We start from the raw sequence: 18255 nt of genomic DNA, 5'->3' as shown, positions 1-18255 counted from the left end.
CAGGGGACTAAACTGCCAGTGGCAGTGCACAGGGGCCAACTCTGAAAGGAGCGGTGTGGGAGCCACCCTGCAGAGAGGGAGAACATAGGAAGGTAGGACCACAGAACCTCTGCCCCCATTCCCCTCCTTCCCTGCAGGGCAACGTAGAGCCTGGGCTTGGTGCAGAGGCTGGACAGGGACGAGGACTTGCGGTGGGGGCGGGGCCTCGGGAGTGGGCGGGGCCTTGGGAGGCGGGGCTTCTCGAATCGGGCTACAGCGTCCAGGATGCCCAGCTTGCCTGTGCCGAGGCTTCTCTCCAGCGTAACGTTTTTCGCATCCAGCTCCTTGGCGAACAGATGCACAGCCTGGAGCGGGTCGCCGCAGCTCTGGGGATCCACGAATGTGCGGCGCGTCGGGACTTTGACTGAGAACGCAGTGGGGAGAGACGGGCTTGAGGGAAGGGGCATCCACCGTGGGTGGGGCTAGCGCAACAGCAGAGAGGAAAAGACCCGGAGCAAGATAGGGTGGGGGGCCTGCCCTGCTCCTAGCCAGGCCTAGGCGACTCACAGTGGAAATACAGCTCCTCCTCATCGTGGGCGTCCCGACGTCCTTTGCCATAGCTGCAGGGCCTGGGGGGAGGCACAGTCACTCTTTAAGCCAGGCCTCCAGCCCTTCCCGTTTCACCAACACTGAGCCTGGCACCTCTTGGCTCAAAAGGACGAGTTCTGTGTCTTAGGTGACCGGCCTTCTTGTCCGGCTCTTTTGAAAGCTTCTCAGTGGTTTGACCATCCCCTCCCTGTAACACATATATAACCCCAGCCCCAGCCCTAACCTCTCACCCCTACCAACATTCCTAGTTCTTTTCACTTCAAGACACAGTGAACATTCTTGCCACTCCAGAGGCATCCAAATCCGCACCCCTGGCTTTAAGCCTCAAGCTACTGCCCCCTGCCTACAGGCTGGTGAAACTGCATGAGACCAGAAAACCCTGTGTTCCAGTAGCTTCCAGTCTAGCCTGGAAAAAAGCTCTGACAGTTAACCACAAGCCCATTCACAGGTGAAAGGCAAGGGAGAAGAGCGGTGCACTGTGGGAACCTGACCTGGCCAGGCGATCAAGGAAGGCTTCTCGAGACAGAGGCAGCCATGCAACAGAATCATACAGCCACAGACTGGCACACAGGGATGGGGTTGGGGAGTGTGGGTGCTGAGGCAGAGCCTTGCTGGCCTGAGATAAGAAAACTTTGGCTTTTATTCTAGGAGCAGAGGAGCGCCCCCGGGGGGGTTTAAGCGGGAGACTGCCGCGATTCAATTTGCATTTTAGAAAGATCAAGGCTACCAAGTAGAGGCTGCTGCTGCTGTCCCTGCAGGGGATGGTGGTGGCTCAGGCTTCCGAGGCAACCACCTACATGGAAAGGACAGGACTTGGAGACCGCTGACAGGCACAAGAGAGAGGGAGAAGTTAGGATTGACCACTGGACTCCGGATGGCCCAACAGAGTTTATGATGGTGCCATTCACCAAGCGGGGAGAAGCTGGTTTGGTTCACATTGTGACATTTGAGTTTGTAGGGCCTCTGGGATAAGCAGGGAGGATACATAAGAAAGAGTTAGCTGCATCTGTCAAGCCTGGAAGAGAGCTCTGCTCTGAAGTTACAAATTTGGGAGCCATAAGCCTGTCCAGGGAGAGGATGGAGCCCGAGAAGAGGGTCTGGGAACTAGTCCAAGGAACTAGAGGAGAAAGAAGCCATGGAAGAGACTATGCAAAAACTGCCAAGGAGTAGATGGGAGTGGCACTGACAAAGGAAACAAGGAAAGGGAGAGGGAAGAGGGGAGGGGGCATGTTAAGGCTCAAAGAGGAGGACTTCAGGGAGCAGTTTTCCAAAGATGGAAGAGGCATGATCATATTTAGATACCAACCAGGAAGGGGTCGAAGGGCCAGAAAGACCGTGGATGAGCTCTGGAGTCCAATTGCATGCACTTGCTTCCCAGCTCTCCACTTGGTAGCTGTGAGACTCTTTACTGTAAATAAAGACAGCCCCGCCTGGTACCATTGTTGCAACGAGCTTAATAAGTACTCAGTAAATATAAGCTCTTATGTCCGAGAGAAGGGGATATCCTAAGTAATCATGAGATGCTAAGAAGAGGAGGGATTCATGTCATCCCCATGGAAGGGCTGATCTTGGCTCCACCTCTATAGAAAAAGGAGGGAGTGGATGGTCACAGGGGCAGGCAAGTCTGCAGATTTGGTGCTGAGAAGTTGAGGGGCCCATGGACTTAAAAGGTTGAAGAGCAGGTGTCACATGTGGCTGAGAGAGGAAGCTGGAAGGACAGAGCTTGCAGGCCAAGAGTAAAAGAGTTGGATTAGGTATTTTAGAGGTCTGGGGCAATGGCCAGGATATGGGAGAGGGAGGCTAAGGTAGAACAGAAAAGAAGGTCCATGGGGATGAGGAAGTCAAAGAATCCAAAGGCCAAGAGTGGGATATGTTATCCATTGAACACTGAAGCCACCCGGGGTGATGGCAGGACTTCTGTGGACATCCAGGAGTTAGGCTGTGATGACGGGGGTAGGCTGAGTGAATGGAGGAGTGACAGAGGGCGCACGGGTAAAAGAAGATGAAGCTTCCACTGGGCAACACCTTCTAATGAGAAGTGAGGTGAACCAGGATGGACTGGAGAGGGGACTTGGAGGTGAGGAGACCATGGCACATCAGATATCACAGAAACTTGGAGAGGAGGGGATGGGTGGGAAAGATACTATAGAGTCTGCAAAGTTGGGACACACATGCTGGAGTATGTCTGGCACTAGATTGGGCTGATTCTCCCCACATCAGTACAGGCTGGTTTTGAGCAAGTTCTGGAATCCCAGCGCTGGCTTACTCTGTCTGCTCCAGCCCGTGTGCTTCTGAGCATTCCTGGGAAGCTGCTCCTGTCCTGCAGAGTGTCGTGCTCCTGCCCGCTGAAGACTGACCCACAGGGAAGAGATGCTCCTTGCTTACTAGTCTCCCCTGTCCCTCTGCCTCCCAGAGTCCCCAGGCTTGAAGCCAACACAAGCTGCTCTTGGCTCCTGTCTGCTCCAACAGGTCCAGTATATAGACCTTTAAGCCCCATGAAAAAGGGAGTCCTCACTCTTGTCCTGCCTTCCTCACTCACCTGCTATGGTGGCTTGGAGTTATATACCCCAGAAAAATGTTCTTAATCTTAATCCACTCCTGTGGCGGTAACCCATGGTAAATAGGAACTTTTGATGATGTTATTTCCGTTAAGGTACAGCTCAGTTTAATCAGGAGGGGTCTTAATTCCTATTACCGGAGGCCTTATAGACAAGGCCACAGAGAGAGAAACCACAGGGAGCATCCAGAGCTGAAAGTCAACAGAACACCAGAAGAGAAAGGAGAAGATATCGCCATTTGCATTGCCATACGATGGAAAAGCCAATGTACCCCAAAGATTGCTGGCCAGCCAGAAGAAAGCGACTGACCCCGGCAGGAAGCAAGCCTTCTAGCTTCTGAGGCCGTGAGCCACTAAATTCCTGTTGTTAAGCCAACCCACTGTATGGTATTTGTTTCAGCAGCCAAGAAACTAAGACACCTGCTCTAAGCACAGCTGGCTCCTGGCTGCCTGGACAAGGTCCTCTCCCCCTCAGTTCCTTTCAGTGCCTCACTCAAGGCCAAGCAAACAGTCAGTGTTAAACGAACACTCACAGCCCCTCCAGCCCACAGGCAGTTCCAGGATCCTGAGATGTGGCTCTGCAGCCAGCCCATGTCTCCCCTGGCTCCCCCCACTAAAGCTCCCAGCCCCTATTATGCAGACCTGCCAACCTCCCCAGACTGCTGACCTCAGAGCTCAGCCTGGTACCCACCTGGGCTGCGTCTGCATGTAGCAGAGGGAGGCCCCTGGGGAGAAGGCGGAAACAAGACCACGAGGATGTTAAAGGCTCTGCTGTATGCAAAAAGCCTGGAACCCTCTCAGAGTCAAACCCAGGCTCTATTATCTTTCTCCATCCTCCTACCCCCTTTCTCTGCCCACTCTCCTGCCAGTTTCTTTCTGCTGAGGGAGAGGGGTCCTGGCTTATGAATTCCCCTCCCTGTCCTCCTCACTCCCACACACATTCACGGGCACAATTTCTGCCTTTCTTCTCTTTGCCTGTGTTCAAGGGTCTCAAGATCCCTTGGGGGCAGGGGCTGGGGGGCTCTGGGCACTGCAGGAAAATCCTAATCACGCTGGAGCAGCTGGAGCTTGATTCAATCCTCAGTGATGCCTTCTGACATTTAATGAATTAAGGAGCTAAATCCCCTTCATCCCGGGTTGGCTGAGCTAGCTGCAGTGCTGGCTGCTGCCTGAGCAGTAAGTGGGTGCAGGGGCGGGGACGAGCCACGCTTGTATCTCAACAGCAGTGTGCCTGCATGTGCAAACCTATATATATGCAAATGCATGTGCTCAGGGACATAACCCACTAGGTGACTAGGGGTCACATACCTCCTCCAAATGGCCAGTACGCTTATCACAGAACCCAGGACGAGGAGGGCCGAGATGGTCACCACAGTGATGACGACCGCGGGGCTCTGGTTCCTGGACCCGGAAGCAGCTGGGAGGAAAACCATGAGGTTGAGGTAGGCAGAGGACCGGGCTCCAGAAGAAGATCCAGGACAGACTCTTGTCCTCACCCCACCGCAGGAGTCCCAGCAGCAGACAGAGCAAGGCAGGCCCCACCAACCCACAGGAGCACCTGGAGTCCCCCATCAGCACACTCCCACTGCAGCCCAGCTCTGAGAAAGAGGAGCAGGGGTCCAGGCAGGCAGGGCCAGGCCTCTCTTTTGGCCTTTTAGATGGGCGAGAAGAGGTTTGACATGGCTCTGCGGGGGGAGTGGGCTCTGGTCTGAGCCCCCACCCCAACCCAGACTGTGCACCAATAACAATAAGAGCTAACATTTAATGCACAGTTACTCTATTCAAGACACTACTATGTGCCTTAAATATACGATCTTGTTTCATCATCACAACAATCCAATAAGGTATTCTTGTGTTCATTTTACAGCTGAGGAAAAGGAGACAGAGAAAAGTTAGGTAATGTGCCCAAGGTCACATAACTAATAAGTGGTGAACCCAAGATTTGAACCTGACCCCACAGAGAGAGGCCCAGAGGACTCTGGGCTCTCAGCACCAGCCAGCCAGTTGTCCATCTGTCCATCCGTCCATCTGTCCATACACCCAATATGTTAATGGATGTATGTCCACCACGGTGCTAGTGCAAGGGAGACAGTGATGAGACAACTAGAGTCCCTGCCCAGGAAGAGTGCACAGAGCAGTGAGGAAGACAGAGACACAAATCATAACTGTAGAGCGAAAAGAGAAACAGGGAAATGAGCAGAGCTGAGCCAAGGCATGACATTTCTTCTTAAAGCCAGTAAGGAAGGCTTCACAGAAGAGGTACCTGGAATTGAACAGGTTTTTTGATGATTCCTGACACACATGCTGGGTCTGGAAAATGGCAAGTCAACCCACATGGCCAGAAGGCAGATTATACAGAGGCAGAGAGGGGCAAGCTGTGAAGCTGGAGAGTGGGAGAAGGAAGGGAGGGTCCTGGGAAGGACACAGAACCTGGAGGGCCTTGAATGCTAGCTAAGGAATATAAACTTTATCCTGAGGGCAACAGAGGACCAGGGAGCAATGGAGGGAGTTCCTGCCAAGAAGAAAAGGAAGGAGGGTATCTGTTGAGTCGGAGGTTGGGGCTGGGGCCGGAGGGGAAGGTGCTTGAGAGAAATGAAAATTTGGAGTAACTACTGAGAACAGGAAAGTCCTGAGCAGCCCTGAAGACTGAACTGAGATTGACAAAATGCACTTCTCCAAGTACTATTCAGCCTGAGCAGGGGATAGGGGAAGGAGAACGGCCCAAGTTTGGGCACTGGCAATGGTGGGCGCAGCAAGATATCTAGGGAGTGAGGGCTGGCAGAGCTGGAGAGTATTTCTGCAGTGAGAATCTGTGGCTGGGTAGAGATGGGTGTGGGGCCAGCGGGGGCTGAGGGTCTGGGAGATGAGGTAGGGCCCAGAGGGCTAAACTTCTAGAATGTCACAGAACAAGTGAAGAAGAACAGAAGAGGGAGGGGCAGTGGAGGCCAATGAGGCTAGGGTCAAAGAGGGGATTTCCGTGGCCAAGGCTCCAGCGGTAGAGAACAGGGTCCACGCTATGGCCGGTGCAGAGGAGAGAAGAGGTGCCAAGAACTGTCTGAAATGAGGTGTCCACGTGGACTTAGAAATGGTGAGTGGAGACAGAAGTGGCTGAGGTAGGCAGCCCCTGGTACAGCCCTCCTGGATCCCCACCTCCTGGCAGTCACTCCCCTCGAGTGTGGGGTGGCCCTAGTGACTCACATCTAATGCACAGAATGTGGCAAAAGCAATGGGACTGTGACTAAAGGCACCTCCTTCTTCACCATCACCAAGATGAGGTTGTAAAAAGACTGTGGCTTCTCTCTTGGGCAACATCTCACTCTCTCACTAGCTCATGTCTCTGAAAGAATCTAGTTGCCGTGTTATGAGCCCCCCATGGAGAGGCCCACAGAGTATTTCTCCACAAACAGCCAGTGACGACTGAGGAGGAAGCAGATCCTATCCCAGCTAAGTCTCGAGATGAATGCAGCCTAGAAGATACCCTGATGGCAGCCTGCGAGAGACCCTGAGTCAGAGGCACCCAGCTAAACTGCACCCAGACTCCTGACCCACAGAAACCATGAGATAATAAGTATTTGTTGTTTTAAGCTGCTAAGTTTTGGAATCACTGGTTATACAGCAATGGATAATGAACATAGCAGCAAAGCATGATCCTTCATTATGATCCTGATTTGGGGCCACTGCTCACTGGGAGACCCATTCCCCCATAGCCAGGGCCACAGCAAAGGAGGCTGGCGGTCTGAGCAGTCACTACTAACTGAGAAGCACCAAACAAATGGAAATCATCAGCCCTTTTCAGCCAACAGCTCCTGTCCCCACCCCCACACACACTTGCTCCAGCCAAACCCATGAGCCTTTGTTCGAATGGCTTCCTCTACGGAAAATGCCTTCCCTACCCATCACCACATACTCAAATGTTCCCCTCATCCTTCAAGACATAGCTCTAATCTCCTCTTTCCAGCACCTAGCCAAGGTCTGGCACAAGACAGGCATTCAAGCAAGAAGTGCTGTCTTCCTTCCCAGAACTCAAACTCCCTCCACATTTTATCTTCGCCTCCCTTTGGGCTCAGAGCTCTTCCTATCTTGGATTAGAGTCATGTAGCAGGTCAGAAAGAATTATTATCTTGACAGCTGGTGCCAGAATGCCTCTTAGGGGGAACTGCCTTTGTTCAGGAAAATACTTTCATGAGCTGCTCACAGTAGATAGAGGTGAGATCCTGAGGGCTGGGTTAGCAGCAGGCAGAACAACAAAAGAGACAGCAAAACTGTTCTGCACACAGCATGAAAGGGAACTTGGGGGTGGAAGGAGGATAAGAAGAACCAGGGGAAGAAAGTGATGTGGGGGGTGGTGGGTGCAGCCCAATACCGTGGAGAGGCCAAAGATGTTTAAGATCAGAATATCTAATGTTCAGCTTTCGTTCTGTTTTGTTTTTATAACAGCTTTACTGAAAATATAAGTCACGTACCATGCAATTCACCCATTTCAGGTGTGCAGTTCTCATTTTGTTCTGTTTTGTTAGAACAACCCTTGCTTATGTCCCCCAACCTGCTGCTTCACACTCTGAGGCCTTGTGGGAAAAGGGACTGGGTCTCTTGTTTGGGTCTATATCATGGCAGAGAGAAAGAAGCAGGATGAGAACAAGAAGTTAGCAGGCAGGGCCAGAGGTGATCATGAGGCCATAACCCCCTCCCAAGGAAGTGGCAGGAATCTTGAAGAGGGCACAGATGTTTCCACAAGGCCTGGGCTAGGTTCTAAGAGGCAGGAAGAAGACCGAGCTGACACACGAGCTAGGGTGGTTCATGAGCACTGCTCCCCGGCCCCCAGGAGCTCCTCCAGGACAGATACCCAATCTAATTCAGTGGATTCCAAATTAACTAATTGATCAGGTTGTAATTAAACTGTCTTGCAGGTTCCCTTAATCAGACCATGCACAGATAATTCCCCGTCTCTATTTGTCTCCCCGCCCACCCCATCTTGGGTTCTCTCTACCCAGGTCTCTCTCCACTTGCACACGTGACTTACCCTCCCCTGGGGTCTGCACTTCAATGCTGGGGTGGAAGCTCTGGGCCTCCCAGGAGGGCCCTGGGGAAGCTGCCCGGATCTGAAAGACGTAGCGGGTAGCCGGCTTCAGGTTGGTGACGGTGACTGCAGGGGCTCCTGTCTTCACCATGGAGTAAGTCTGCTCACTCTGACCCTGGGGAGGGATTGAAAGATGAGGCCCAGACCCAGGGCCAGACACACTCTTCTGGGAGACCACCAGGGGGAAAAGGAGCAGGGAGATGGGAGAAGTATCCTTAGGTGGACATGGGTTGGGCAGGAGATCCTGGTTCCTATTATCTTCCAATGGATCTCCACCCTTCTCTCCGCAAACTCCAGCCTCCTCCCCACATTTGGTGGTGCTTGTAGCCGAGAAGGACCCACCTCCAGAAGTGAGCTGCCCAGTGTCCTGGTGGGCCTGATGCCACAAAGGAAAGGATGAGAAAACGAGCCCCAACTTGCCCAGCCCCTGATGTCTCAAGACTTCCCCATCCCCTTGTCATCTGATTTTTCTAATTGTCTTGCAGGCCATGGAAGACAGAAAGTAGTATCATGTTTGTTTGTCTGTTCCGTTTAATAGATAAGGAAACTGAGCTCAGAGAGGTGAAGAGGCTCCAAGGTCCCCAGCTGAAAAGTGGTAACTCATTGTTAGCTGCTACACAAGACCCTTTATGAGCCCACCTCTTTCAATCCTCACAACAGCCCAAGGGACTCAGTATTTTTATCCCTCTTTTATAGGTGAGGTTCAGAGAAGTGAAGCAACTTACCCAAAGTCACACATCAGGGAAGTGTCAGGGTGATACCTTTTGAATTCCTTCCAGTCTAGCTTTTCCTCTACATCATGCTGCACCCCGCCCCCCAGCTTCACCCCAACACACCTGATACTGGCATGTACTAGAGATGTCCTCATCATTACTTCTTTGCCTACACCCTGTTTTTAGAGCCCTTGCCTTCTCCAAAGCCCCAAGAAAAGCAGCCCCCATATCCTGGGGCCCCAGTTCTCTGGCCATGGTATTCAGGAATACAAGCAGACTTTGGACCAAACTGGGCCAATCAGAATCTCCCCTCAGGGCACTGGAACAAGCCACCGGAAGACTGACAATGACTGCAAGACCTATGATGTGGGGTAGATTGGGGTGGTAGGGAGGAAGGAGCAAGGCTGTCAACCTGGGGCAGCCATGATGTGCTATGAGCAAGCTGCTCTGCAAAGGAGAATGGAGCTGCTATGCAGGCAGACATGGAGATGAGAAGCTCTGTGGCTCCACAGCGGAGCTGCCTGACATCTCTCCAGGCCTGGGTGACCCATTGGGTCCCATGAGATGTCCCTGAAGCCTTTCAAATATAACCCCTTTTGTACTTGCTCCTCTTTGGGAAGATTTTTGTTCCTGCAAATCCATGCTCTCTAAGGGCCTGGTGGTCTACACCTGGAAAAAGAAGGCAAGGGTGACAGATGAGGATGCAATGTGTCCGGGCACTGGAACAGCCACCCAGCTCAGCCTTGGGGTTCTCTGATCCCCAAGTGTCAGTTCCGTGGGCAGTTTCAAAGCACCTACTGCATACCTAACTTAAGCTCCTTCCCAATGTCCTTCGCTGTCACCTCCTAAACATCCGGGCTCCTCAGGGCTCTTTCCTGGCCACTCTTTTTACTCACATTCCCCTCCTAGGTCATCTCCTTCAGCGCCCTGGCTTCAGCTACCATTTCTAACCTGGTCCCACCTCACCCCTCTCTCTGTACCCTCCCTCACTCTTTTTCTCTAGTCCAAATCTCTCCCTCAAGTTCCAGACCTGTGAGTCCACTTGGATGTCCCCCAGGCTCCCTGAATGCTACAGGAACAAAACCCAGTTCACCATCTTCCCCTAAACCTGCTCTTCCTCCTCAATGGTTCTCCATCTCAGCTGGTGGCACCACCAGCCTGTAAGTCACCCAAGTTATTCTGTCAGCAGGGGCTCAGGAGTCCCTCCCCTTTCCTGTTCACCCCCTGCACACTTCTCCACTCACAGACTCAGTAGACTTCTAGGAGTCAAGAACTATTATCTGATTCAGCAAAGAAGTCCCACATGTCATTAAGGAATGAGTGAAGTTCTGACACATGTAATGTTGAAGCTGAAAGAGGTTTCACTTTAATTAATATAATCTGCACCAAGGTGAGAAATAGTTTAACTATCAGGTTACATGTCAGATTTAAAGACAATAAATTTATGGGGAAATGAGTTAGTAGAATGGGATGTAACTCCATTTGTCAAATCATAGTTGAATTGTAACCATAGATTAACTGTGTATATAAGAGATCAGCAAAAGTTAACAAAAGTATTCAAGGAAAATCAATTGGCTCTATGGAGTTTACAATAAAGATTACTGTATATTTTATTATTATTTATAAATTGCATGCTATACATCCTTTATATCGGTAAGGTTTATAATAATTCATACATTTATTTTTCTGGAGAGCTTGTTGTTAAACATTTAGCACCAGCACACCACTGAGCCCCAATACACCATGGACATAGCAATGTGTTCACATTCATATGTTTTTGTAAAATTCAAAAAAAAATAAGATATTTTTGTATTCTTTTCCTTAAGGGAGGTTCTACAAATTGTATATATAAGATTCACCTACACCAAACCTAGATCAGCCCCAGAGAAAGCTCTTTGCCAACTGTACACTAGGCAAAGGTGGTGAAAATGGAGATGCTGATTGTTGGAAGGAAACTTGAGGGGAGAAGAGGAAGAGTGAGTGGATACGATGGCGTGGAAAGGACAGCAAGAAGGAGAAACGCAAGCCTGGGAGGGCCACTTAGGAGCCTGGTGCGTGCATTCAGAAAAATAGAAAGCAGGACTTTTGCGGGCAGGAGCGCGTGAAGAAGAGAAAGCTTCCAGAGGTGGACTCACCTTCTCGTAGTAGCGGATCTCATACTCCGTGCCATTGGCCCCAGGGGCTCCAGGGAGGATGGGCTCTCGCCATGAGAGGGACACACTCTGCGGCTCCACTCGGTCTCTGCGGATCTCATCCTCTTCCCAGGGTGCTGAGAGTAAGTAGTATGGGATTCTGGTCCTGGTCCCGACTGTGGGGCAGGCCCAGGGGAGCGGGAAGGGTGGGGCATGCAGGGACTAAGGGTGGGGCTAGGGAAGCCTCGGGGCGGGGCTAAGGTCTATGGGCGGAGCAAGAGGAACCCGAGGGGCGGGCCTACGGGACTGAGGGGCGGGGCCTCTGGGAGTGAGGGACACAGTCTTCCTGAGACCGGAGCGAAGGGAGGCCCCTCTCCCGCGGCTCTCTCCTTCCGTGACTCCTACGGGGAAGAGCGCCAGGCCTCCTGCTACGTGCCCACCCTGTACGCCCCAGCTTCTCTCCTGGTCGTTGGTTCTAATCCTCCAGGTTTTTCCCCACTCGCGTTCTGTGGTCTGGTTGAAATCAGGGCGCATTTAGATGCTGGGACACCAGCTATTTGACAATTATAATGGTCTGGTCAAGAGGTGATAATGCCTGAACTAAGGCACAGACTCCCAGGTTACTGGGAGTGAAGACTGTGATTTCGGATGTGAGTTAGGAGGGTTTCCAATTAAAGAAGCCTGAAAGGTGGGTGGTTAAGGGTTCCCGAGCTTCACTGGGAGAGAGATGGAGAATTGGGGAGCCAGCAGAAGGTGACTGGATAATACTGCCAGGGAAGGCCACATAGAAGGGGAGTGGAAAAGCTTTTAGGAAATAAGCCCAAGAAATAACAACATTGAAGATACAGGCAAAGGAAGAGAAGCCTGAAAAGGAGGAGCCAGAGAAGCAAAAGGTAAATCAGGGGCAAACCCAGTCATAGAAGCCCAGGGAAGAGAACATTTAGGGGGATCCCGTCAGGGGTTTCCTCTCTCAGGCTCAGTTTCCTCATGTGTAAAACAGAAACAGTGATGACATCTCTTAGGCTTGCCATAAGGCTCTGATGACATAATGTATATGAAGAGCTTAGCACAATAACTGAACACAGAGCAAGTGCTTGATGTAAGTCTACCAACAAGAAGAGGCATATGCTAAGGGACAGGGCAAGACAATGGTTCAAAGTGCCCACTGGTTTGAACAATATGGAGGTTCCCGGTGACTTCAGGGGATTGATGGCAGTGGGTCAAGAAAATGGAGACAGGACATATAGAGTTTACTCTTTAAAAAATATGTGAATGAGAGGCTTCCAGTTTTAAATGGTTCTACCTAGCAGCTCCCCTCCTCCAGTCTCCTAAATTCCAGTTAAAGCATAAAGATACAGACATATCACCATAAACTAGTCCTGACAGCTGATTGCCAGAATGGAGGGCAGGGAGGATATTTCTACCTATGATGAGGCCAGTGGAACTAGTGTGAAAGTGCTATTGTATGAACTCCCGGGCTATGTAGCTCACAGAGTGACCTGCCTCCCAGCCTAAAAATAACTTAAAAGATCCTTTATCCCGCCCCCACTTTCTGGCCCTGAAAAAAAGCAAGGTCTTTGTCAACTGGACAATGCACAGCCATCATTCTGTCGCATAGCTGCTTTTTGAGGCCAAGTGCTCCTCCCTCTCCCTGGGAATGTCTCAGCCTAAATCCACTCAGAGATAGCAGCTCCCAGGAAAGACCTGAACCCAAAGGGGAGATGACTGACGAGCCCCTGGGAGGTGGTGCAGTCTCTGTAGATACTGATGGGGGCAGAAATAGAAAGAGGCCTGGACTGTCCTTTTTTTTTTTTTCTTTCTTTCTTTTTTTTTCATTTTTCTTGAACTTCACTCATTGAAAGCATCACAAGATAGAGAGATAGGAGAAGGTTCCATTTCAGCCTGGCAGAGATACATTAGGTGAATGCCTGATAAATCTTGAGAATGGAACTAAAAACTGAGCTCAAGCACCTGTTCTCCAGCTGTATGATGGTGATGAGAATCAGCCAGCAACCAAGTAAGGCCAAGAGTGCAGCAGACACTATTGGAAACCTACCCAACACCCATGCCCCCCTTCCCTGTTGGTTGAAGGCCTACTCTCTCCCTCAGATGACTCAGGTAAATTCTGATTGTTCTAAGACATTTCTGTGCACTCATTCCCTTTGCCAGTAATTGGTTTATGACCAACAAAAGAAGTCTGCTGAGGGAAGAGGAGTTCTGAGAAAGGATTCTTGTGCTCAAAAAGATACCTACAGAGAAGAAGAGTTTTTTTCTGCTTCTAGATGGTAAGGATGTGATGTCTGGAGCTGCTGCAGCCACCTTGCCACCATGAGGGAGTTACCTAAGGATGGCAGAGTGGAAAGACAGAGAACCTGGGTTGTGATGAGCTGCTGAATTAACCAAGCGCCACTTCTAGTCTTCTTATTTGAGCTAAATAATCCTTTTAGTTAAAGCCAGTTAGACTGGGATTTATTGTTACTTGTAGCTGAAAGCTTCACAACCAACCCTAAGGGCAATCCACACATCTTGTTTTTTGGCAGACACATAAGTTATCTCCTTGTTCAAGAACAAGTAAACAGAAAAGACCAAGAAAGAGGGCAAATGAAAAAATATTTCAGAATGAGGGAACAGGTATTTTAATTGAAAACTCAGGAGGAACAAATATTTAAAAGTGATCTAGTATGATAGAGCAACAAGTGAGGAGACTGTTTGGCATCTTCATGAGATAATGGAAAACATGGCCTCCACAAAATAGGATCAGAGGCCGTGAAGAGAGAGCAGGTAGAGAAGAAAAAGAAACAAGATGAGATGAGATAAAATGGAGAAGGTGAGAAAGGCTTCTAGGGACACTAAAAGTACATTTGCAAAATTGAAATATTTAAAAGAAAATTCATTACAAATTGTGGTGGTTTGGAGCTATATATACAGAAAAACATGTTCTTAAATTTAATCCATTCCTGTGGTTATGAACCCATTGTAAGTAAGAACTTTTGATGAAGTTACCTCAGTTAAGGTGTGACCCAACTCAGTCAGGATGGGTCTTAATCCTATTACTGGATCCTTTATAAGCAAATAAAACTTGGACAGAGAGAAAGCCAAAGGAAGCAGGAAAGTGAAGGTTAAAGGAATCAAGAAGAGAAGGGGGAGGCCAGGAGAGGCCGCCATTTGCATTGCCATGTGACAGGAGCCCCGGACCAAGAATCACCAGCAGCCAGCCCCAGAACACCCCTCTTCAGGAAGAAAGCATCACCTGATGACACCTTGATTTGGACTTTTTTCTCACCTCAAAACCATGAGCCATTCAATTCCCATTGTTGAAGCTAACACATGTCATGATTATTTGTTTGAGCAGCCAGGGAAACTAAAACACAAATACAAGGAATTTTAACAAAACAAACAAGTAGAATGGTAGGCTTAACTATTTCAGTCTTTGGAACACTGAGTATACAGAAAAAAAGAAATGGAAGAATCGAATAATATAATTTATATATAGATACAGATATAAGGATAGATGTAGAGAGATAGAGAACTAAACTACAAAAGTAATAAAACAAATAATAAAATAAAAACAAAAATTGTTTTAAAGGAGCCATGGAACATTTCAAATGTTTACCATATCTTAGACCTACAAAGGAAACCTCAATACTTACCAAAAAAGTAAAAATTGTACAGACCTCTTTCTCTAACCATAGGATGGTAAAATCAGAAAAATAAAGAAAAACAACCTAAAAACAAGTCATCTGGAAATGAAACCACATCCTCTAAAATAATATGAGCCCAAACTACAATTCTAGAAGAACACACAGGTTTATAACCTTGGATTAGACAATGGTTTCTTGGATATGACACCAAAAGTACAAGCAATGAAAGAAAATATATATAAATTGGACTTCATCAAAATTAAAACATTTGTGCTTGGATATGATATCAAAAGCACAAGCAATAAAAGAAAGAATATATAAGTTGAACTTCATCAAAATTAAAAATTTGTACTTCAAAGGAAACTCTCAAGAAAGTGAAAACACAACCCAAGGATGGGAGGAAATATCTGCAAATCATATATCTGATAAGGATTTAGTATTCAGAATTTATAAAGATTCCTACAATTCAACAATAAAAAGACAAATAACTCATTTTTTTAAATGAGCAAAGGACCCAAATAGACATTTTTCTACAGAAGATATACAAATGTCCAGAAGCACATAAAACGATGGTCTCCATCATTAGTCATTAGGAAAATGCAAATCAAAACCACCATGAGGTACCACTTCACACCCACTTGGATAGCTATAATAAAAAACAAAACAAAACAGACAATAATAAGATGTGGAGAAACAAGCATTGCTGATCAAATTGTAAAATGGTGCAGGAGTGTTTTTAATAGTTTGGCAATTCCTCAAAAATAAAAAAATTTTCCATATGACCCAGATATTCCACTCCTAGGTACATACCCAAGAAGAATGAAAACATGTTCATGTAAAAACTTGTACATGAATGTGACAGAAGCATTATTCATAATAGCCAAAAAAAATGGAAACAACATAAGGTCTATCAACTAACAAATGGATAAACAAAATGTGGTATATACAAACAATGATATATTACTCAGTCATAAAAAGGAATTGTTTTAGTTTCCTGGCTGCTAAGCAAAGAATACCATGCAATGGGTTGGTTTAAACAATGGGAATTTAATGGCTCATGGTTTTGAGGCTAGGAGAAATCCAACTGAGGCATCAGCAAGGTGATGCTTTTTCCCTGAAGACCAGGTGCTCTGGGGCTCACTGTCAGTGAATCTTGGTCCTTGGTCTTTCTGTCACACGGCAATGCATTTGGCAGCGTTTCCTGGCTTCTTGGTTTCACTGACTTCTGGTTTCTGGATGCTCCCTCTGTTTTATTCTGTCTGACTTTCCACTTTGCTTATAAAGGACTCCAGTAATCTAGATCAAAGGCCAACCTGATTCATTTGGGCCACACGTTAATTGAAATAACACCCTGCAGAGATCTTATTTACAGTAGGCCACACCCACAGGAATGGATTAAGTTTAAGAACATGTTTTTCTGTAGTACATAGCTCTAAGTCACCACAGTCCACCATCTGCACTCCAAAAAGACATGTTCTTCCCACATGCAAAATACACTCATTCCACCACAACATCAGCCTTATGTCATTTCAATAAAAATGCTAAATACAAAGTCTCATTAAAATCTGTCATATAGATGTGGTTTGTCCTGGGCACAATTCCCTTCTGCCTGTGGACCTGTGAAACCTAGAAAACAAGTGTGCTGGTTTGTATATATTATGTCCCCCAGAAAAAGCCATATTCTTTAATGCAGTCTTGTAGGGGCAAACGTTATTAGTGTGGGTTAGATTAGAACTTTTTGGTTCAGCATTTCCATGGAGGTGTGGCCACGACCATTCAGCGCGGGCCTTGATTAGTTTACTAGAGCCTTATATAAGCTCAGACAGAAGGAGCTCACTGCTGTAGCTCAGACAGACATTTTGAAGATGGCTGTTGGAAGCTGACACAGACATTTTGGAGAATGCCATTTTGAAATGCCACCTGGGAGCTAGCAGATGCTAGCCACGTGCCTTCCTAGCTCACAGAGGTTTTCCGGATGCCGATGACCTTTCTCCAGTGAAGGCACCCTTTGTTGATGGACACCTTATGGCCTTAAGACTGTAACTGTGTAACCAAATAAACCCCCTTTATAAAAGCCGATCCATTTCTGGTGTTCTGCGAAAAGGCAGCATTAGCAAACCGGAACAAAAAGTTATCTACATCTAATATACAGTGGTGGAACAGGCATAGGAAAGACACTCTTATTCCAGAAGGGAGAAACTGAGAAGAAAACAGGGGTCACGGGTCCCAAACAATTTCAAAACCCAGCAGGCAAACTCCATTGATTTCAAGGTCTGAGAGTCATCTATGGATCGATACTTTGTCCTCCAGGCCTGATGGAGGGGCACAATAGCCCCCTTCCAAGTGCTTGCATAATAGCCATGTTCTCCCCAAACACTGGGATGAAGGCCCCATCCTCTCCAAGCATCAGGACAGATACCAGTCTCTCCACTAATGTGAGAACACAGGTCCCACCCACTCGGGGCACTTGGGTGGCAGACATGCTCTCCAGAAACACTGGACACAGGCCCCATCATCCCTGAGCACTGGAGTGGCAGCACTCTCCCTGAAAAACAGGGCATAAGCCCCACCCTCTCCAAATGCCAGGGTGAACCTGCCCTTTCCACACACATGGGTGGGTCCACTCTCTTGGCCCAGGGAGATCTCTTCTGTCCAGACCTCCTCGGCTTCCCTTGTTCTGCACTTAAAGTCATTCTTCCTTCAATCTGCTCCTTCTCTGTCCTTTTCAGTCCAGGCTGACAGTGGTTCTGCTCATACATATTTCTCAAAAACCTTCTCAGCTTTGCGTGCAGTTCACAGGGGTCCAAGACATCAGACAGAAGGACTTTCCATAGATCCTTCCTGCATAACTGTATATCCAATCCTGACTTCCACTAACATGGTTGGCTGGACCCATGTTCCGTTAGACCCTCACATGGAGCCCTGTCCTCCAGGGACACACTTCCTGAAAGCTCAGGGAGGTCCCTACTCCAGCCGCTTCTGTCCCTAGCCTCAGTGGACACTATCTGGAAAGGCTCAGAATTTTCCAAACCATCAATTGCTGGTTTTTCTGTGATTAAGAGTTTAGTTCTCAGCTTATCACTTTCCTCTTGCATTTTACTGTAAGCTGCAAGAAGAAACTAGGCTACAATTTCCACACTTAGCTTGGAAATCTCCTCAGTTAAATATTCAAATTCATCACCTTCTAGTTTTACTTCCATCCAAAATCAGAACTCAATTTTGCCAAATTCTCTGCCACTTTGTAACAAGGATTGCCTTTTGTGCTGGTTTGGATATATTATGTCCCTCCAAAAGACATGTTTTAATCCAATCTTGTGGGATATCTGGATTAGGTTGTTTCCACGGAGATGTGACTCACCCAAATATAGGTGATAATTTTGATTAGATTATTTCCATGGAGCTGTGGGCCCCCCCATTCAGTGTGGCTATTGATTGGTTTACTGGAGCCCTATAAGAGCTCAGACAGAAGGAGTTCAGTGCTCCAGCTAAGAGAGACATCATGGAGACAGCCATTGAAAGCAGACTTCTGATGCTTTAGAGATGCCAG

At 48.2% G+C, this 18255-nt stretch overlaps 1 protein-coding gene across 1 annotated transcript in view; it reads right to left on the bottom strand.

The window, feature by feature from the left end:
* EPHA10 (EPH receptor A10) overlaps nt 1–18255 on the bottom strand; it is a 42700-nt gene that overhangs the window by 5112 nt on the left and 19333 nt on the right. The window contains exons 6-10 of the mRNA XM_037827680.1: nt 11071–11204; nt 8166–8337; nt 4454–4562; nt 547–608; nt 278–403 (exon numbers count right to left, since the gene is read on the bottom strand). Coding sequence (XP_037683608.1) covers nt 278–403; nt 547–608; nt 4454–4562; nt 8166–8337; nt 11071–11204 — 603 coding nt within the window. The remainder of the gene's footprint in view (nt 1–277; nt 404–546; nt 609–4453; nt 4563–8165; nt 8338–11070; nt 11205–18255) is intronic.

This window comes from Choloepus didactylus, chromosome 2, assembly GCF_015220235.1.
Source record: "Choloepus didactylus isolate mChoDid1 chromosome 2, mChoDid1.pri, whole genome shotgun sequence".
NCBI lineage: Eukaryota > Metazoa > Chordata > Mammalia > Pilosa > Megalonychidae > Choloepus > Choloepus didactylus.
The sequence above is the reverse complement of the archived record's forward strand: the minus strand, read 5'-3'. Positions and strand labels throughout refer to the sequence as shown.